General features: G+C 49.1%; 2 protein-coding genes across 3 annotated transcripts in view; one reads left to right on the top strand and one right to left on the bottom strand.

The window, feature by feature from the left end:
• The window catches only part of KREMEN1 (kringle containing transmembrane protein 1), a 63340-nt gene extending 59902 nt beyond the window's left edge, over positions 1 to 3438 (bottom strand). For both annotated transcript variants that reach the window (XM_061169714.1, XM_061169715.1), the window contains exon 1: positions 3229 to 3438. In XM_061169714.1, the coding sequence (XP_061025697.1) occupies positions 3229 to 3325 (97 nt within the window). In that variant the 5' untranslated portion in view covers positions 3326 to 3438. The remainder of the gene's footprint in view (positions 1 to 3228) is intronic.
• Positions 3324 to 14038, top strand: C15H22orf31 (chromosome 15 C22orf31 homolog). The gene is made up of 5 exons (XM_061169254.1): positions 3324 to 3370; positions 3473 to 3668; positions 4977 to 5147; positions 12251 to 12700; positions 13598 to 14038. The coding sequence occupies exons 1-5, from the start codon at positions 3324 to 3326 to the stop codon at positions 14036 to 14038; spliced, it is 1305 nt and encodes a 434-aa protein (XP_061025237.1).
• The last annotated feature ends 1914 nt before the right edge of the window (positions 14039 to 15952 follow it).

Raw genomic sequence — 15952 nt, 5'->3', positions numbered from 1 at the left:
TTCATCATTTATTGCTTTTGATCCAAATATGCTAAATCATAAGTAAGTGTATCAATAATATCTATACTAAGTGTACCAACTTGCTGTTTATTAGCAGTGAGCCTAAATTGAACTTCTTTTTGCTCTAAGATTTATAAAAGGTCTCACTGCATATCTCAAACACTTAAACAGCTTTGTCGAGGGGCCAAAAATTTTCACAAAAAGATCAGAGTTCTTTGATGCCAGGTCAGTTTTGACGGTTTCCTGTTTCTTAAAAATACATAAAAGTAACTGGTATGCACGTTAGTCCCCTTCACTCCTCTCAGCCCCTGGGTTGTATACAGGTAATTCTATACAACATTAATGGAGTCCCCAAGAGGGATAAGGCCCTGTACAGTATGAAACTCTCACTGTTAACTGAACTCATAGGTTTTATGGCAAGACACACTGCTGTCTAATGGGACAAATTCTACATGAGGAGCTGGAGGAGGATGAGCATAAAAGGCTGTTCACAGCAAACATAGCCAGAGTTGACGCACACCCGAAAGCCCCTAAATGTGGTGAAACACCCAAGCAGGTATATGCCTTAGGTGGAAAACTCACAGCAGAAGTCCACTCAGCCTTCTCTGCTCTTCCTACCTCTCGGCTGTCCCCTGCAGGTCAGTAAATTCCAGATGGGAGTTCACTTCAGAGAGCCCATCAGCCCACGGCCCTGGCTGCCTTCCTCCTTGAAAAGGGAGTCTAGATTCCTAACCTAGAATTTCACTAACCTCTAGGTTTCACTAACCTCTACCTTCCTCCTTATCAGTTGTGAAGGAAGGGAGAGAATCTCAAAGAATGAAGAGAAGGGAGGTCATCTGGGGTTGGCTACACACTGTAATTAGAAGTAGCACTGATAGGGAATGAGCTAACTTTTTATAAAGTCAGCATTCAAAAATGCAAACCACCAGTAATTTAAATATTACAAAATTATGCAGAATATAAGTATTGAAATAATTTTTTCCATCCACGAAATTTTAGAGAAAATTACAGTATCAAAAATATGAAATGTCAAGTTTGGCATATCCTCAGAGTAAAACGTGTTTTTTATTGGAAAGGATTTTTAAAAACTAGTGGGTAGGCTCTAGACAGGATGTGATGCTGAAGACCATGTGGTATCTCCCTAAAACTGCCTCTGGAACTAAAGAGGAGAAATCACAAAGGCACTGATGTACTAGGATGGGAGGGAAAAAAGCTGGTGAGGCTCACTGAATTGGGAACATGGGCCACTTATCATAAATCATTTCACAATGGTTATTTATTTGTCCCTACCCCAGACTCCAATAAAAGCACACACCAAGGTTTGAGGTTCAAACTACATAAGAGCTGCTGCATTTGACCCTTCTAAGCAAAGCAAAGCAAAGGTGCCTGAGGAGAGGGTGCCACCTTCCAACAAGCATAAGCACACAGCTGGTTCACTGAACACTTTTCAGAGCTATTACTCTGCCCTTTCCAGGAGAGGAAACAGTTTATTTCCACCCATACCTCTCTCTCCATAGAGGACATTAAATCCTGACCACACATATGGCAAAGTGGAGCTAAGGGGTTACTAGGTTACAGTTATGTTGACATATCCTGGCTCTCAGAAAGTCCCTCCTTCATTCCCCACATACAGCAAACAGTAGAAGTGATCAAACTTCTGCACAAGTTTTTGTAGTTGTCCCCTAGAAGGCCACTGATCACTCAGAAACCACTTCCTGAGCCTAAGGTTTATAGCACTTGGAGAGCCCCCTTCTACCACTCTAAAGCCAAGCTTTGCCTTTTACAGGGATTAATCAGACTGGAAGCTCATAGCATTCCCAGGGCAAAGGAGGTGTCCAGCACTTGGTGAACCGTAAAGCACTATAAAAAGAAGTATTAAATATGTTTAGTGACTGCCTGCTATACGTGGGTGTGTTACCTGCAGTACATCATTTAATCTTCACAACACCCTGCAAGGGAGTTATCATCATCCCTCCTTTACAGATGAGGAAACTGAGGCTCAGAGAGCTGAAGGCACAACCCAAAGTCACATAGTAAGTGACAACACTAAATCCTTATCTTTATCACAAATCCAAGCTGGTAAGTAAACAAAGCAACTTGGAGTTTTCTTTCATCAGCAAAATCCATCTCTCCAATATCACAGTCTGCGACTTTGGGTGGAGAATCCAGAGGCCGGTTTTCTTACTTCAGCAAACCTGTAATGCACTTTTCCCGTCCCTTCCATTAATGCCGAATTCTCAACACCTGAACAACCTGCGGACAAATGTACCTGGGCCAGACAACGCCCCCTTGCCTGCTCTTCAACTTGGAGAGTTCTGCTGCAAGGAAGGGTGTTCGGGCAAGCTAAGCAAAGTCCCAGCTTCCATCCTGGTCTAGGGCCCCACTTGGGAAGACCTGGCCTTGACCTTGGCCTGGGGAGCGGGTTACCCTGTTTAAAGTCAGGATAAGCACCCTAAGCTCTGTAGGGGAGAAGTTTCCCATCACCCCTTCCTTTCTTCCCCTCTCCACACTGGACCTACACCGAGTCACGGGGAAGTTCAAAGCGGTCCCGGTGGGGTGGGGGGTGGCTAGGGAGGGAACGTTCTGCTTGGGTAGAGCCGGTCGTCTCCGGACCCAGGTCTACCTCTAGCAGGGCGGGCAGGTCAACTTTACTCTTCACGACTTGTACTCAGAAATTAGTGTTAGGCAAGCGGGTGCAGCCGGGACCGGGCAGAGGGGCCGGGCGCCCGCTCCCGTCGCCTCCGCACCCGCTCGTGAGCGGGTAGGCGCAGGGTTCGCGGGCGTGGGTGGGAGGGGGTACTGGGGGCGTCGTTGTGGGGCTTGCGGAGGGAATCCTGACCCGGGGTGTCGCTGAGGGGCTTGGGGAGGGGGGGGCAGCGTCTTGAGGCGGGGTGGGGGAGCGTCCCGGCCCCGGGGGGAGTCGCTGAGGGACTTGAGCTGGGGGTGCCGGGTCCTGAGACAGAGGAGACATCCCGGCCGGGGGGACGTCGCTGAGGAGCCTGGCGAAAGGGTCTGGGAGGTACTGAGGCAGACTGGGCACCGGCCGAGGGCGTAGCTGAGAGGTCTGGGGGAGTCCCAGGTCCTGAGGAGAGGGGCCGCTCCGTCTGAGGGGCGTCGCTGAGGGGCTGGAGAAGGAGTCCCAGAAGGCAGGGGCGAGGGAGTTGGGCCCCCCGGGCGGGCTCCGCGCAGGACGGGCGGAGCGGGGGGTGGGGGGAGTCGCTCACTCACCGGGTCCGGGGCCGAGGCCGGGGCTGGGCGCGGGCCGGGCGGCCAGCGTGAGCGCGGCGGCGGAGAGCAGGGCGAGGCGGGCGGCGGGCGGCGCCATGGGCCGTCAGTGCGGGGCCCCGGGGCGCGGCCCGGGGGAGAAGGGGCAACGCACGGAGCCGGGGGCGGCCATGGGAGCGGGACGCTAGGCTCGAGCGTGGCCCCGCCCCGGCCGCCCGGCCGCCCCGCCCCGGCCCGCCCTCCCCAGCGCCGCCACCGCCCCTGCCGCCAGCGGCCCGCCAGGCTCCGCCGCGAGGCCCGAGGGGCGGAGCCGACTGCGCACGCCCGCCTCGCCCCACCCGCGCCTGCCACTCACGCTCCAGGCCCCGCCCACATCCCCCTACACCTGGGCCCGCCCACCCGCGGACCACTTTCTTGGTTGGTTCGAGGGGCGGGGCCAGCAGGTGAGGGGCGGGGCCTGGGGCACAGCCTCCGAGTCCACAAGCAGAGGTTTGACCCGGCTGGACCGGGCCGGGCGCCCAGTGACCCCTGCTCCACCCTCACTCGGGTCGTGACCCACACGCGGGCTCAACCGCAGCCGTAATAGTCAGAACAGCAGTCTGCAAACCGCTTTTCCCTGCTTGGCTCTTCGCAGCGGTTTAAAAAAGGGTGCTCTGGAGTCAGCCTGTCCGGGTTCATATCCCACTTGATCACCTGTAAAATCTTGGGCGGATTTAAAGGAAAAATAGCTCTCTTACTTCAATTTCCTTATCTGTTAAATGCGGACGTTGATAGCAATTACTCCCAAAGAGGTTGTACTAAATGAGACAATGCGTGGAAACTTTTACACACACACAGTAGGATCTTAGAAAATGTTGAGTTCCTTTCACCATCCCAATTTTTGCAGCCACAAAAGAGGCAGCATACGGCTTCCCTGGTGGCGCAGTGGTTGAGAGTCTGCCTGCCGGTGCAGGGGACAAGGGTTCGAGCCCTCGTCTGGGAGGATCCCACATGCCGCGGAGCAACTGGGCCGGTGGGCCACAATTACTGAGCCTGCGCGTCTGGAGCCTGTGCTCCGCAACAGGAGAGGCCGCGGTAATGAGAGGCTCGCGCACCGCGAGGAAGGGTGGCCCTCGCTTGCCACAACTAGAGAAAGCCCTCACACAGAAACGAAGACCCAACACAGCCATAAATAAATAAATAAAAATTAACTAAAAAAAAAAAAAGGAGGCAGCATACTGAGCCCCGGTTCGGAATCCTATCGCACATTTTTTGTCAGCTGGGGCAAGTTTCCTGCTCTTTGTCAAATGCAAAATAGGAATATTAAATGGCCTTCACAAGATTAGATTAGATTAGATTAGATAGACGCAAGTAAAGCGCCCGACACCAAGAAAGTCCAGAAGTGGGTGGGGCAATGGTGCTTTCTTAGACACTGCGATCCCGGGACGCAGAGAGCGCGTGGCTCGCTTAAACTCTCGGCCCCGCGTGGCCTCACTCCCCAACATGGTCTTCCCCTCCCGCCCCCGGGGTCTGTGGTGGGCCTCTCTCCTCCCCCGCACTCCCCCAGGCAGAGATTTTCCTTCGGCTCCAGCCTAAACCGCCGCGGTGACGCCCCGCGGGGCAGGTCCGGGCGGTGCGCCGGGCGCTTTTAAGTCCCTGGTCCCAGACTTGCAAGTGCGGGCCTGTGCCCGGCGCGGCGGCGGGAACCTCAGCCCTCCTGTGCTGACTCGCCGCGCCCTGAGCGGGGCTGGTCTATCCCCGTCCCGCCTTAGGTGCACCGGCCCCCTAGCCATCCCCCTCGCCCAGTCCCAAGACTCGCCACCTCGCCCCCAACCATCCCCCCATCCCAGCTGCTCCCAGAGCTGGGCCCCAAAGGCGCAACTACTCCCACGAGGCTTCTTGGCTCCGTCACACCACCCACACGACCCAGTGCCACGGCAAGAGTGCGCTTGTTCAATCACTGTTTTCCCTGGGTCATTACCAAGGTCGAGAATCCTCTGGGCTCCTTATTGGAGCAGGGGGATGCCCTCCACATCCCACCTGGTGTCTCCCACTCTTGCTTACCTTCTCCTGCACCATTTTGGGCCCTTCCCCACCTCCAAAATCACCTCCTCCAACATAACCTGGGAATGCTTCAACACTTAACTTGCACCCTCCCAGGCAGGAGGCCCTAGAAGGAGAATAAAATGGGGAGATGCAGGTAAAACCATCAGCACAAAGCAAGTACTCAGTAAGGGTGATCCTTCCTCCATTCAACAAATATTCAGTGAGGAGCCTGTCAAGAGCACCAGCAAGACAAGAACTTACGCTCCTAGAACTGAACTCAAACAGAGCAGAGAGGCCAGTCAACCAACAGGAAAACAATGTGAATTTCAGAGAGCAAAAAGTACTACAAAAACAAGAAAATGATGATATTGACAGAGGGTGCTCTGTGGACTGTTTTAAATAGTGCTGGGGCAAGGTTTTAGCAAAGCGGGACACAGCTGTCTACAGTTTACAAGGTCCTTTCATATCTCATCCTAGTTTCAGAGGAGGAAATAAGAAGAGGCAGATGGGGGGGGGGGTCGAAATCAGGTTTATTTGGCCAAGTCTGGGGATTTATGCCTCATGGTAGTAGCTCCCATCTGTCTTACTGCCCTGCAGAAAGGCACCCTTGTTGACTGGGTACCAGCCCCCTTCCTTTATTCTGCTCTCTTGGCCTTGTGTAACCAGAATGGGCTACAGTGAAAAATGAAAATGTGGGGCCCCGTGTTCAAAATATTTTAGAATTTCAAGATGGTGACAACAGAGCATTAAACCAAGCCTGAGGTCCTTCTAAGCTCGGGGGCCTGTGTCATTAACTACACACACCCCTGAAATGTTGCAAGCCCATGAAAGCTGACTTGTACAACAGAGCTCAGAAATAGTGTGCAAGCTCCTGCCCCCACTGGCTGCCATGAGAAACATCTCTCTAGCTGTCCCCAGCACCCTCCCCCCCTCTTTTCCAGCATAAAGCCCAGCACAGGTGATGGAAACAGCACACAGAGGCTAAAAATACAACCAAGCAGGTCTAGGTCAGGGCACGTAATGGCTCAAGGTCTTTGCTCAGTTATGTGGTCCCCGGCCCTGGCAAGGAGCTGCCTGAGATATTCATTTCAATGCTTCACATGCCTCAGTCCTTAAGCAGCTTTATTTCATGGAAAGAGTGAGGGCATTGACTGTAGCCCCTGGGCCTCCAGGAAGATATTGGTGTCTGTCTGTCTCTCTGTCTGCCGGCTCTGCAGTCAGGCCCTTGGATTCCTCCCGAGGGCAGCAGGATTTGCCAAGAAGCTGAGAGATCTCAGCTGGTGGAGTTTGGGCGATCCTGGTATCTTTGAAACTCCAGCTGGGGTAATTTCTGCTCAAAGGGCAGTCATGTTGTAGAGAGAGCACTGGATGAGGAGTCTGATTATAATAACAAGAATAGCAAACCTTTACTGAGGATTTTAATAAGCTTTCAGCAGTGTGCAATGTTTGTCATCACATTTCTCATATGACGGTAGCCCTATGAAGGAGGCACTCTTATGAGCCCCCTCATACAGAGAGGTTAAATGGCTTGCCCAAAGGTTGCCTAGTGGTGGAGCTGGGCTATGACCCCAGGCAGTGGGACTTCAAGACCCTACTCCTCATCACCGTGGTGAATTGCCTTATTATCTTTATGGGGTTCTAGCAACCAATGCCTACTGAGTGGTCCAGGGCTGGGATTAGGGTGAGGCAAGTGAGGCATTGGCCTCAGGCACAAGATTTAAGGGGGCCCCCCCAAAACTCAGTAATCAAGACAAATATTTAATCAATTTTTAAATATATTAAATATATTTAATGGACAGTGTTTTTATGCAATATCTTTTAAAACTCTAAATGAATGTTAAAAAATTAATGATGAACAGAATCTCAAAACTTTAAATAAAAACAGGACCTAGATTCCTGATTTTCCTTTAGCCTCAGGCTCATCTCAGCACTGATCCTGTCTCCCAGGTTCTGGGTCAGGCAACTAGTGATGGAAAATTCAAGAGAAGCAGTAGTTAGTCTGTTCTGATGGGGGTGAAGGGAGAAAAAGAATTTGGTTTTGAACATAACGAGTTAGCAGTGTCTGTGGGGCATCCAGGTGGAAACATCTGAGAACTCAGAGCCAGGTGAGAAGGGGTGGCAGCATGGGCAGGGCACCCTCATTTCACATACTTGGCCCGTGATAGGTGTGTATTCAGCACATGTGGTCTAAATCACTGGTCCTCCGAGTTTGCATCATGGTTCAGGAATCTTTTCAAGTTCTCTCATCCAAAGTTTTTCTCTTCTCTCCTAAAACTTCTACATCACAAACCTCAGACGTGTTCCCATATGGGTGTGGAAGTTTACTTGCTTGGGTGTTAAAATAAAAACATCTTCTGAGGAATTAAACACAACTAAATTCCACTAGAATTTGGGGGTGGGACATGAAGGAGGAAGATGAGAATTCATATAAATTGGCTCAATTTCCTCTTTTCTTTTAAACTTTTTTTTTTTTTTTTTTTTTTTGGCTGCGTTGGGTCTTCATTGCTGCACGCAGGCTTTCTCTAGTTGTGGAGAGCGGGGCTGCTCTTCAGTGAGTGTGCGGGCTTCTCATCACGGTGGCTTCTCTCCTTGTGGAGCATGGGCTCCAGGCGCGCAGACTTCAGTAGCTGCGGCGCATGGACTCAGTAGTTGTGGCTCGCCGGCTCTAGAGCACAGGCTCAGTAGTTGTGGCGCACGGGCTTAGTTGCTTTGCGGCATGAGGGATCTTCCCTGACCAGGGCTCGAGCCCGTGTTCCCTGCATTGGCAGGCGGATTCTTAACCACTGCTCCACCAGGGAAGCCCAGCTCAATTTCCTCTTTATTCACTGACCCTCCAGAAAGAGAACAGGAGCTCAGAGAAATTAAAGCGAAGAGTGGTAGTAGAGGAGAAAAAGAAAGAAGAAAGATTATTGGAGCTAAAAATACAGTGAGTAGAGACTGGCTAAGCATCAGACAAGGGCAGATGTGTTTCCAGATAGAAGCGGTGGTTTAGATATGTCAGAAAGAACAGCTCCAAAAGATGGGTGGAAAATAAAGGTTATTTAGACTGAGCTCAGCAGAGTGAAAAAGGTTAATTGGCGAACCAAACTCAGGAACAGGACTCTCAGCAACATGGAAGCCCTACGGCCTCAGCCCCAAGGTCTCTGGATTGAGTGTTGGCACCAACAATGGAAACTCTTGCCATGGTTTCAGGACCCTGGATCAAATAAGAGTCTTTCCATCCTGACTTTATACTTCTGAACAACCTTCAACAGAACAACCTCTGTTAAAGACTAGTTACTTTCCTTAGTGTATCCTCAGGTACCCGCTTCCCTTTCCATCTAACAAAGCAGGGATATTTGGGACAACTTCTAAAACCAGGGAGAAATGTAGCTCTTGTAGATACATCACCTCCGTAAGGTTGATGAATCTGACAAATGTTTAGTGAAGATGGATCGTGGGAAAAGAAATGTCATGATACCCAAGTCAGATCAGAATCATCCCCCGTTTCAAGAGGCTGATTGCTTGACAACAAGGATTTACTGTGTGACACAGGGAACTATATTCAATATCTTGTAATAACCTATAATGGAAAAGAATCTGAAAAACTATACTTCAATTAAAAAAAAAAAAGAGGCTCATTGCTTGGCCTCATAAACCAGATGGGCACACAACTAGGGACCTGGGATGAAGTTCCTATAAAATGTTGGGTTAAGTCACTCCGACCATGAGCAACAGGAGCTCAAGAAGGGGTCAGATGAGTGAATGGGCCATAATATTAATAACATTAGGGACTTCCCTGGTGGTCCAGTGGTTAAGACTCCGTGCTTCCACCACAGGGGGCGTGGGTTCAATCTTTGGTTCGGGAACTAAGGTCCCACGTGCCTCACAGCATAGCCAAAAAAAAAAACAAAAACCAACATTAATTAGAACTTTATTTACTGAGCACTTACTCTCTGCCAGGAGCCATGCCAAGTGCTTCACATGCGTTGTCCCATTTCCTCCTCATAGTGATCCTGGGGTAGGCACTCCTACTATCCGCATTTCACAGATGAGGAAAGTAAGGCCCAGAGATGTGAATTCACTTGCCCATTGAGAAATGGATCTGGGATCCATCAATAGGACTTGATGTGGTCCGTGCCCAGGTGTGGTATGTGGATGGGCCAACCAGATGCAAGGCAAAGTGTCACAACGTAGCTCTGAGTGGATAAGAGCAAAGGTGGTGTAGACCCTGGTTGGGTTGAGTCCAGGCTTTGTTGGTTACTAGCTTTTGGGCCTGAGGCATGGTCCTTGAGCAACTGGACCTTCAGTTTCTTTTCTTTTTTAAAAATTTTAATTAATGAATGAATTAATGTATTTATTTATGGCTGCGTCGGGTCTTAGTTGCAGCACGCAGGCTTTTCGTTGCGGTGTGGGCTTCTCTCTAGTTGTGGCATGTGGGTTTTCTCTCTCTAGAGTTGTGGCACGCGGGCTCCAGAGCACGTGGGCTCCGTAGTTTGCGGCATTCGGGCTCTCTAGTTGAGGCGCAAGAGCTCAGTAGTTGTGGCGTGTGGGCTTAGTTGCCCCACAGCATGTGGGACCTTAGTTCCCCAGCCAGGGATTGAACCCACGTCCCCTGCATTGGAAGGCAGATTCTTTACCACTGGACCACCAGGGAAGTCCCTGACCTTCAGTTTCTTCATCTATAAAGTAGGGATGGCAGCAGCACCCAAACTCATGCAGAAGACTGTTGGTAGCATTTGGTGAGATGATGTTGGTAAAGTGTTGTCTAGAACCATGTTTGGACTACAGTGAGCATTCAATCAACACAGATTTTACTGAAATAGGAGAAATAGCACAGGCCAAATTACCCTGAGTTATTTCTAAGGAACGTGAGGCTTACTACTAGGGCAGGGTCAATTGAAGGGAGTTACACAGAAGGGAGAGAAGGTAGAATTTGATAGAACTTGAAGAGTCTGTATCAGCTGCCACCTGTGTGAACAGCTCTGTGCTAGAAGGAGATACTGAGTGCTCCTTGAGTCAAAGGCCTAGGAAAGTAAATACATTTGAGTGTCTGGAAAGAGGTGGTGTGGGAAAGCCAACCTCAAGATGGGGAAGGAGAGAAGGAAAGCAGAAGAGCAGCTCCATGTGCCATTCTTGCCCTTCTGTCCCTGCCATGCGGAGTAAAGGCAGACCGTAGCCCCAGAGCCTGGTGTCACTTCTCCTGGTGGCACTTCACTGGCTTTGAAAGGATGCCTGCCTGCCCGGTCTCCAGACGTTTGCAAACCCTTCCCAAAGACAAACCCTTTCCAACGCTCAGCTCTAAAACTGACCCACCCCTCGGGAGGTGAGGCCAGAGCTTGCCACTGAATGGACCCTATTGTCCTCCCAAGCGTCTGTGGGTCCAGATGCCGGTGGCCTGGTGGTGGTTCCACGGCGGCCTGCGGTGCGGTCTACCTGCGACTTTGATTCACTCCAGGGACAAAAAAATCAAACAGGCAACGCATGTGATTCCAGGAACTCCTGCCAGACTCATACTCTGTTTTTCCACCATTTCGCTCTCCTCCCCCCGGAGAGGGAGCCTCCTTTGGCATTTTGCACATGAAAAATCAAAACCACCAACAGGGCAGGCACCTGATAAGGAGATAGGCATTGCCCAAGAGTTCCCAGGAAGAGGCGTCTTTGTTCCTGTTTCAAGCCCTTGACACTGTTAACAGCTCTAATTACTGCATTTGCCATGGGATGTAAAATAAAACCACATTCCAGAAACCATGTATTCTCCCGGGGAGAGACATGCGGGCAGAGGTGCCCAGGGCTGCAGGAACGTGTTCTTTCATTTCTGGTCCCTAACCTTGGCAGCTATTCTGAGAACTTAACAGTACCTTCTTTATGTGCACGGAGAAGGGCCCTTTCGCACCTGTAAGGATGCATCTCGCTACCTGTATCCAAAAATCTGGTCTGCATATTTGACTACATTGCGTGCAAAGTGTGCTTCTTAAGAATGTCAGAACCTTCAAAATTCACCTGTGCCATATTGGGGAAAATGAGGGCTTGAGAAGTTCCTGAGGTTGTAAGCACAAGAAAATAGAACTTCTTCCAACATAATTTAACTATAAAAATCTGATGATGTAACACCCACCCACACCCACATCACAAACGAAAGTGACAGCACAAATACTAGAGATAATGGTTCAAAACTGCATGAGAGCCAAAATCTAAACAAACAGCAATTTGCCCATACATGACTGAGGCAGAGAAAGACAGGTGATAGAAGTATTAAAACAAAACAAAACAAAAAAAAAAAAGAAAAAGGGAAAAGAAAATACATATTTCTTCCCCCTACTAAGCTAACTAAAATAAAATTTAAGGCAACCGAAATATGGTAAGGTGATTTTATTTTATTACAGATGACATTTCTTAGAAAGCCAGGTCTCTTTAAGTGTGTGATTCTAATCTATCCAAATTGTTCTCTTGTTCTTGGCTGGTCCCGAGAAACGGAGGCCAGCATCATTTACATTGTGCTTTTGCCTTTTTAGACCCCAGTGTATATTTCCCTGCTTAGCAGCTTTTCTTGGCTCATGGCAGTCTGGTTAGAAAGTGATTTCAGGGCTTGGCAGGATTTTACCTGCTGTCATTTCTGGGTTGCAGCATAGTTGAGGAGTGGCTACAGCTCCTATAGGAAGCTTGAGTGATCCCATCTCCCATTCCTTTCCTGCCATGGGTTCCCTTAGCTTTCCAGGGGACAGAAATGGTTTTTAATTCCTTATAAATGCTCACTGACCCTCCCTCTGCTTCCAGCCCAAGCCTGCTATGTTCTTTGAGAACCTGACCATCACTGTGACCTTGTGAAGTTCTACTGCTTCCCTACTTGGTACAAAAGGTTTTGGTGAGCAGGAGAGAGGTTGTGCAGAAAGATTTCTAAGAGCTGTGTGGAAGGAATGGTCTATAAAAAAATGTTAATACTTTACCTCCAAAATAGACCTTCTAGTCTCTGCTTGAGAATTGGTCTTTTTTATTCCTTTTCTCCCCCTTATAATTCTAGCATCCAATCTCTGTGAGACGAGATCCCAGCAACCCCACCTATGGACTCCGACAGTCTATCTTACTGAACACCAGGCTTCAGGACTGCTATGTGGACTCGCCAGCTCTCACCAACATCTGGACAACCAGAACGTGTGCAAAGCAGAACACCAATGCTCCCATACCAGGTACCACCTCTTCTTGGGAAGTTGTAAAGAACCCATTAATTGCCAGTTCCTTCTCCCTGGTTAAACTGTTGCTCAGGCGACAACTGAAGGAGAAATGCTGCCCAGTACCACGCAAGTTTGGAGATGCGAAACCCTCAAAGAGATTAAAGCCCAAGGACGATTCAGCAACAAAAGCCGCCCAGCAGGGCTGGATAAGAAACTCCATCAGTTCCAAGAGCAAGCGGCCAGTGGGGCCGTGGCCAGGCTCACCCAGGCACAGGAGGCCTGCAGGAGGCATCAACGAGGTAGGTGATGGCTGGTGGTGGAGAAAATGTGATGGGGTAGGGAGAGGGAAAGGTAAGCTAGGGCTTCATGCCAAGAGAAGGAAACCCTGAAGTTAAAGACAGGATTGTGGGGTGTCAGGATGGGGGTGGGGGCGTGATTTAGTGGAGAGAGGACAGATCTGGGGTCATGCATATTTCTCCTTTGCTCAGTTTGAGAGGAGGATAAAGTGGCTTTCAGAAGTGGAGACAAAAGAAACTTGATGTGAAGCGAAAATGAGGATGGGAAAGGCTCAGATGCACATGCTTGAACCCCAGAGCTGAGCCACAGACCTGGCCATGAACTTCCACATGGAGAACTTGGTGTCCAGAGGCCTGATCTGAGTCCAGCTCCGTTAGTCCATGGTGGCCAGCAGAGCTCAGAATGCACCCTGGAGCTAGGTGGTCAGTGTTCAAATCCCAGCTCTGACCATAATTGTGGGGGACTGTGGGCTCAGTCTCTTTCTACCTTGGTTTTTGTCGTCTATAGATGTGGAGAAATAGCCCTTCCCTCACAGGGTTTCACGAGGATGAAATGAGTTAATGCATGCAAAGGGCTTTTGAGCAGAGCCTGGCACAGAGTAGAGGCTTAGGGTCCTGGGTGGCACTCAGTAGGTGACAGCCGTGGTCCACCTTCTGGCTGTGTGGCCTTGGGCAAACCCATTCCAATTTCCTTGCCTTTAAAGCTGTCTCCTGCTGACCTTACAGGGCTGTGGGGAAACGCTCGCAGCGGTATCCCTGAAGGAATTCGGTAAACTAGAACATGCTAGACAAATGTTGGTTGTGGCTGTAACCAAGACTTGGGGACACAAATCCCAGATAATTATCCTGAGCTCCCTTCTCAAGTTTTTGCTTTGACTTCTCTGCGTTCTTCCTGGCTAGAGTAAAGAAAGTTCAAAGGAGAAAAAAGTAACACTCTGCCAAGATCTTGAGAGCAGATATGCTGAACATGTGGCTGCCACCCAAGTGCTACCCCGGGACATTGGGACAGTGTCCTGGAAGGGCCGAGCCTCACTTCCGGAAACCAGGAAGAGACAGCAGTTGTCGGAGGACGCATTCACCATCCATGGCCTCCACACAGAAGGCCACCGGACTCTGCACCACACGGTGGTGGAGCCAATGCTGTGGAATCCTTCGGGGACCCCCGAGAGGTCCAGTTTGGAGCTGGGCAAGACCATCAAGAAAAAGCCCTGGGAGGCTCTTTGCAGCCAGGCTGCCACCCCTGAAGGTGCTCAGAAGGACCCACTGCCAGGCAGGAAGAGGCCGGAGGTCCACGAGGAGGCTGCTCCCAAGAAATGGCCCAAGTTAAGGAGCGAGAAATAGGGACAGGAGCTCACTGGATTAGGGTATTCTCTGGTAGATGTCTGAAGAATAAACACCACTTTGCACCTTCCACGCGATCTCAGAGCACTTTACAGATCAGTGACTACCCTCCCCGGGAAACAAGATGGGTACAAGATTCACTTTAGACTCAGGGCCCCTCTCCACCTTCATGATTTGGTCATTTCCAGGCTGGATGCTTAAGCTTTTTTCCTACAAGTCCCTTTTCCTTAAAGAGGGGCTGGAGGGCCTCAGTCTTCCAGATAGGAAAAGGCTTGGCAGATGAAGTCGATGGTTATACCCAGTTTACAGTCCCTATGTTCGAAAAGTGGACTGCTGGGATTGACCACCATTCCCCCCATAGGGCTGAGCAGAAAACCTATCACCACCTCAGGGACATAATCTCAAACGCTGTCTCTCGGATGCTTGCCCAGACACCACCTGGATCCCCAATGACCTGAACTCTGTGTTAACAGGAGAGGAAATTACACAGATGCTCCCATGAGCGAGCTGATATTATTAGGCACTGCTTCACGCAGACCTCTCCTTTGTGGAATCTATAGACCTTTACCAAATAGAGCAATGACAATATATAACATGTACTTGATAAAATTGTATTTTTTTTTACAGTCATTTGTACAATTTGTTACAAAACCATAGAAGACTACAACTTGTTTTAAATCATTTTTGGTCAGCAAATATGTAAAATCTGTGTGCAATTATCATGTATTTACAGGGCCTCATGTTAGTCATTTTCAATGATTATTCCAACGTCACACTCTCAACATAAGACATGGCTTAAGATAAATATATTAGTAAATAAATATTCTGAGAACATATTTCCATAAATGAAATGTGCTGCTATACATATACAGAATATACATAAGTTGTTTTCTAGCCTTTAAAACATTTTTTTTTAAATGGTAATGTTGGAGAAGGAGCCCTTAGACCACTTTATTACAAAATCTTTACAGCAAAGTCTTTACAAAATATCTTTTAAGTGCTATGGGAGAAATTTTTTAAAAAACATTTTAAAATAGTGCCTTGTTAGACCAACACAATAGAGTTTATATAAAGAATAGAAAAAGGCAGTTCTGTTTAAAAAATAATACTCTTGATCAGTAATTATTTTTTAGACCTCATTTTAAAAGCATTAGTCCTGCATGAGCTTTGAGTAGGAACTAGCAGCACGTAAGGGAGGGTGTGAGTGGCGGACAGCAGAGTGGTGGACATGTCATAAAACGGCGTGGGTTAGGGTTAGGGTCAGGATTAGGGTTAGGGTTAGGGAGAGGCAAAGAGACGGAGAGTTAAGGCCAGCATCCTGGGGCTGTGTCTACTACAAAGAGGTACCTGGTGGACCAGAACTCCCAAACCCCCATTTTTAACTGGTTCTAGCACTCTTCAGTCTACATGGCTGTCCTACACCCGAGGCTGGGCCAAGGGACCACGCCCAACAGTCACATTCCTGCGTGTGTGTGTGTGTGTGTGTGTGTGTGTCTCAATGGAAGATGTGATGCTCCCAGTTTCCATAGCTATATAACTCCCACATGCCACTGAGAGGCCACCGAGAAAAGGTACTCGTCATCATTATTGGAGTCTTATGACTTCAAAGAAGACATTTCTTTTGATTTGAATGGTGAGGCGATATAGTTGGTCACCATACTCTGGTGACCCAACACAAATTTAAGACAACGGCTGAGGTTTAAAGTCTGAAAGTTTCACTTTTCTGTTTCTACCACCCTATAAACTATGAAAATTAAATGTGGTTTTTTTGGCCATCTGTAGTTACTGCTCTTTCAAATGAAAATTGGGCTCATTTATTTTAATAAGCCCAGTTGAAGCCACATGCTCTCCTCATCTATTTATTGCTTAAGGCTGCTGGGGAGTGGTTTTCCAGCCAGGGCTAAAGAAAGCCAC

The sequence above is a fragment of the Eubalaena glacialis genome, chromosome 15 (assembly GCF_028564815.1).
Source record: "Eubalaena glacialis isolate mEubGla1 chromosome 15, mEubGla1.1.hap2.+ XY, whole genome shotgun sequence".
NCBI classification, from domain to species: Eukaryota; Metazoa; Chordata; class Mammalia; order Artiodactyla; family Balaenidae; genus Eubalaena; species Eubalaena glacialis.
The sequence above is the reverse complement of the archived record's forward strand: the minus strand, read 5'-3'. Positions and strand labels throughout refer to the sequence as shown.

What these genes read in the sequence shown, in the direction of transcription:
- C15H22orf31 (XM_061169254.1), top strand. Translation starts at nt 3,324, where the DNA reads ATGGGCCGTCAGTGCGGGGCCCCGGGGCGCGGCCCGGGGGAGAAGGG. An exon ending in GACCCAGTGCCACGGCAAGA is followed by an intron (nt 5,148 to 12,250) that starts GTGCGCTTGTTC and finishes TTATAATTCTAG; the next exon opens with CATCCAATCTCTGTGAGACG. An exon ending in CTGCAGGAGGCATCAACGAG is followed by an intron (nt 12,701 to 13,597) that starts GTAGGTGATGGC and finishes CTTCCTGGCTAG; the next exon opens with AGTAAAGAAAGTTCAAAGGA.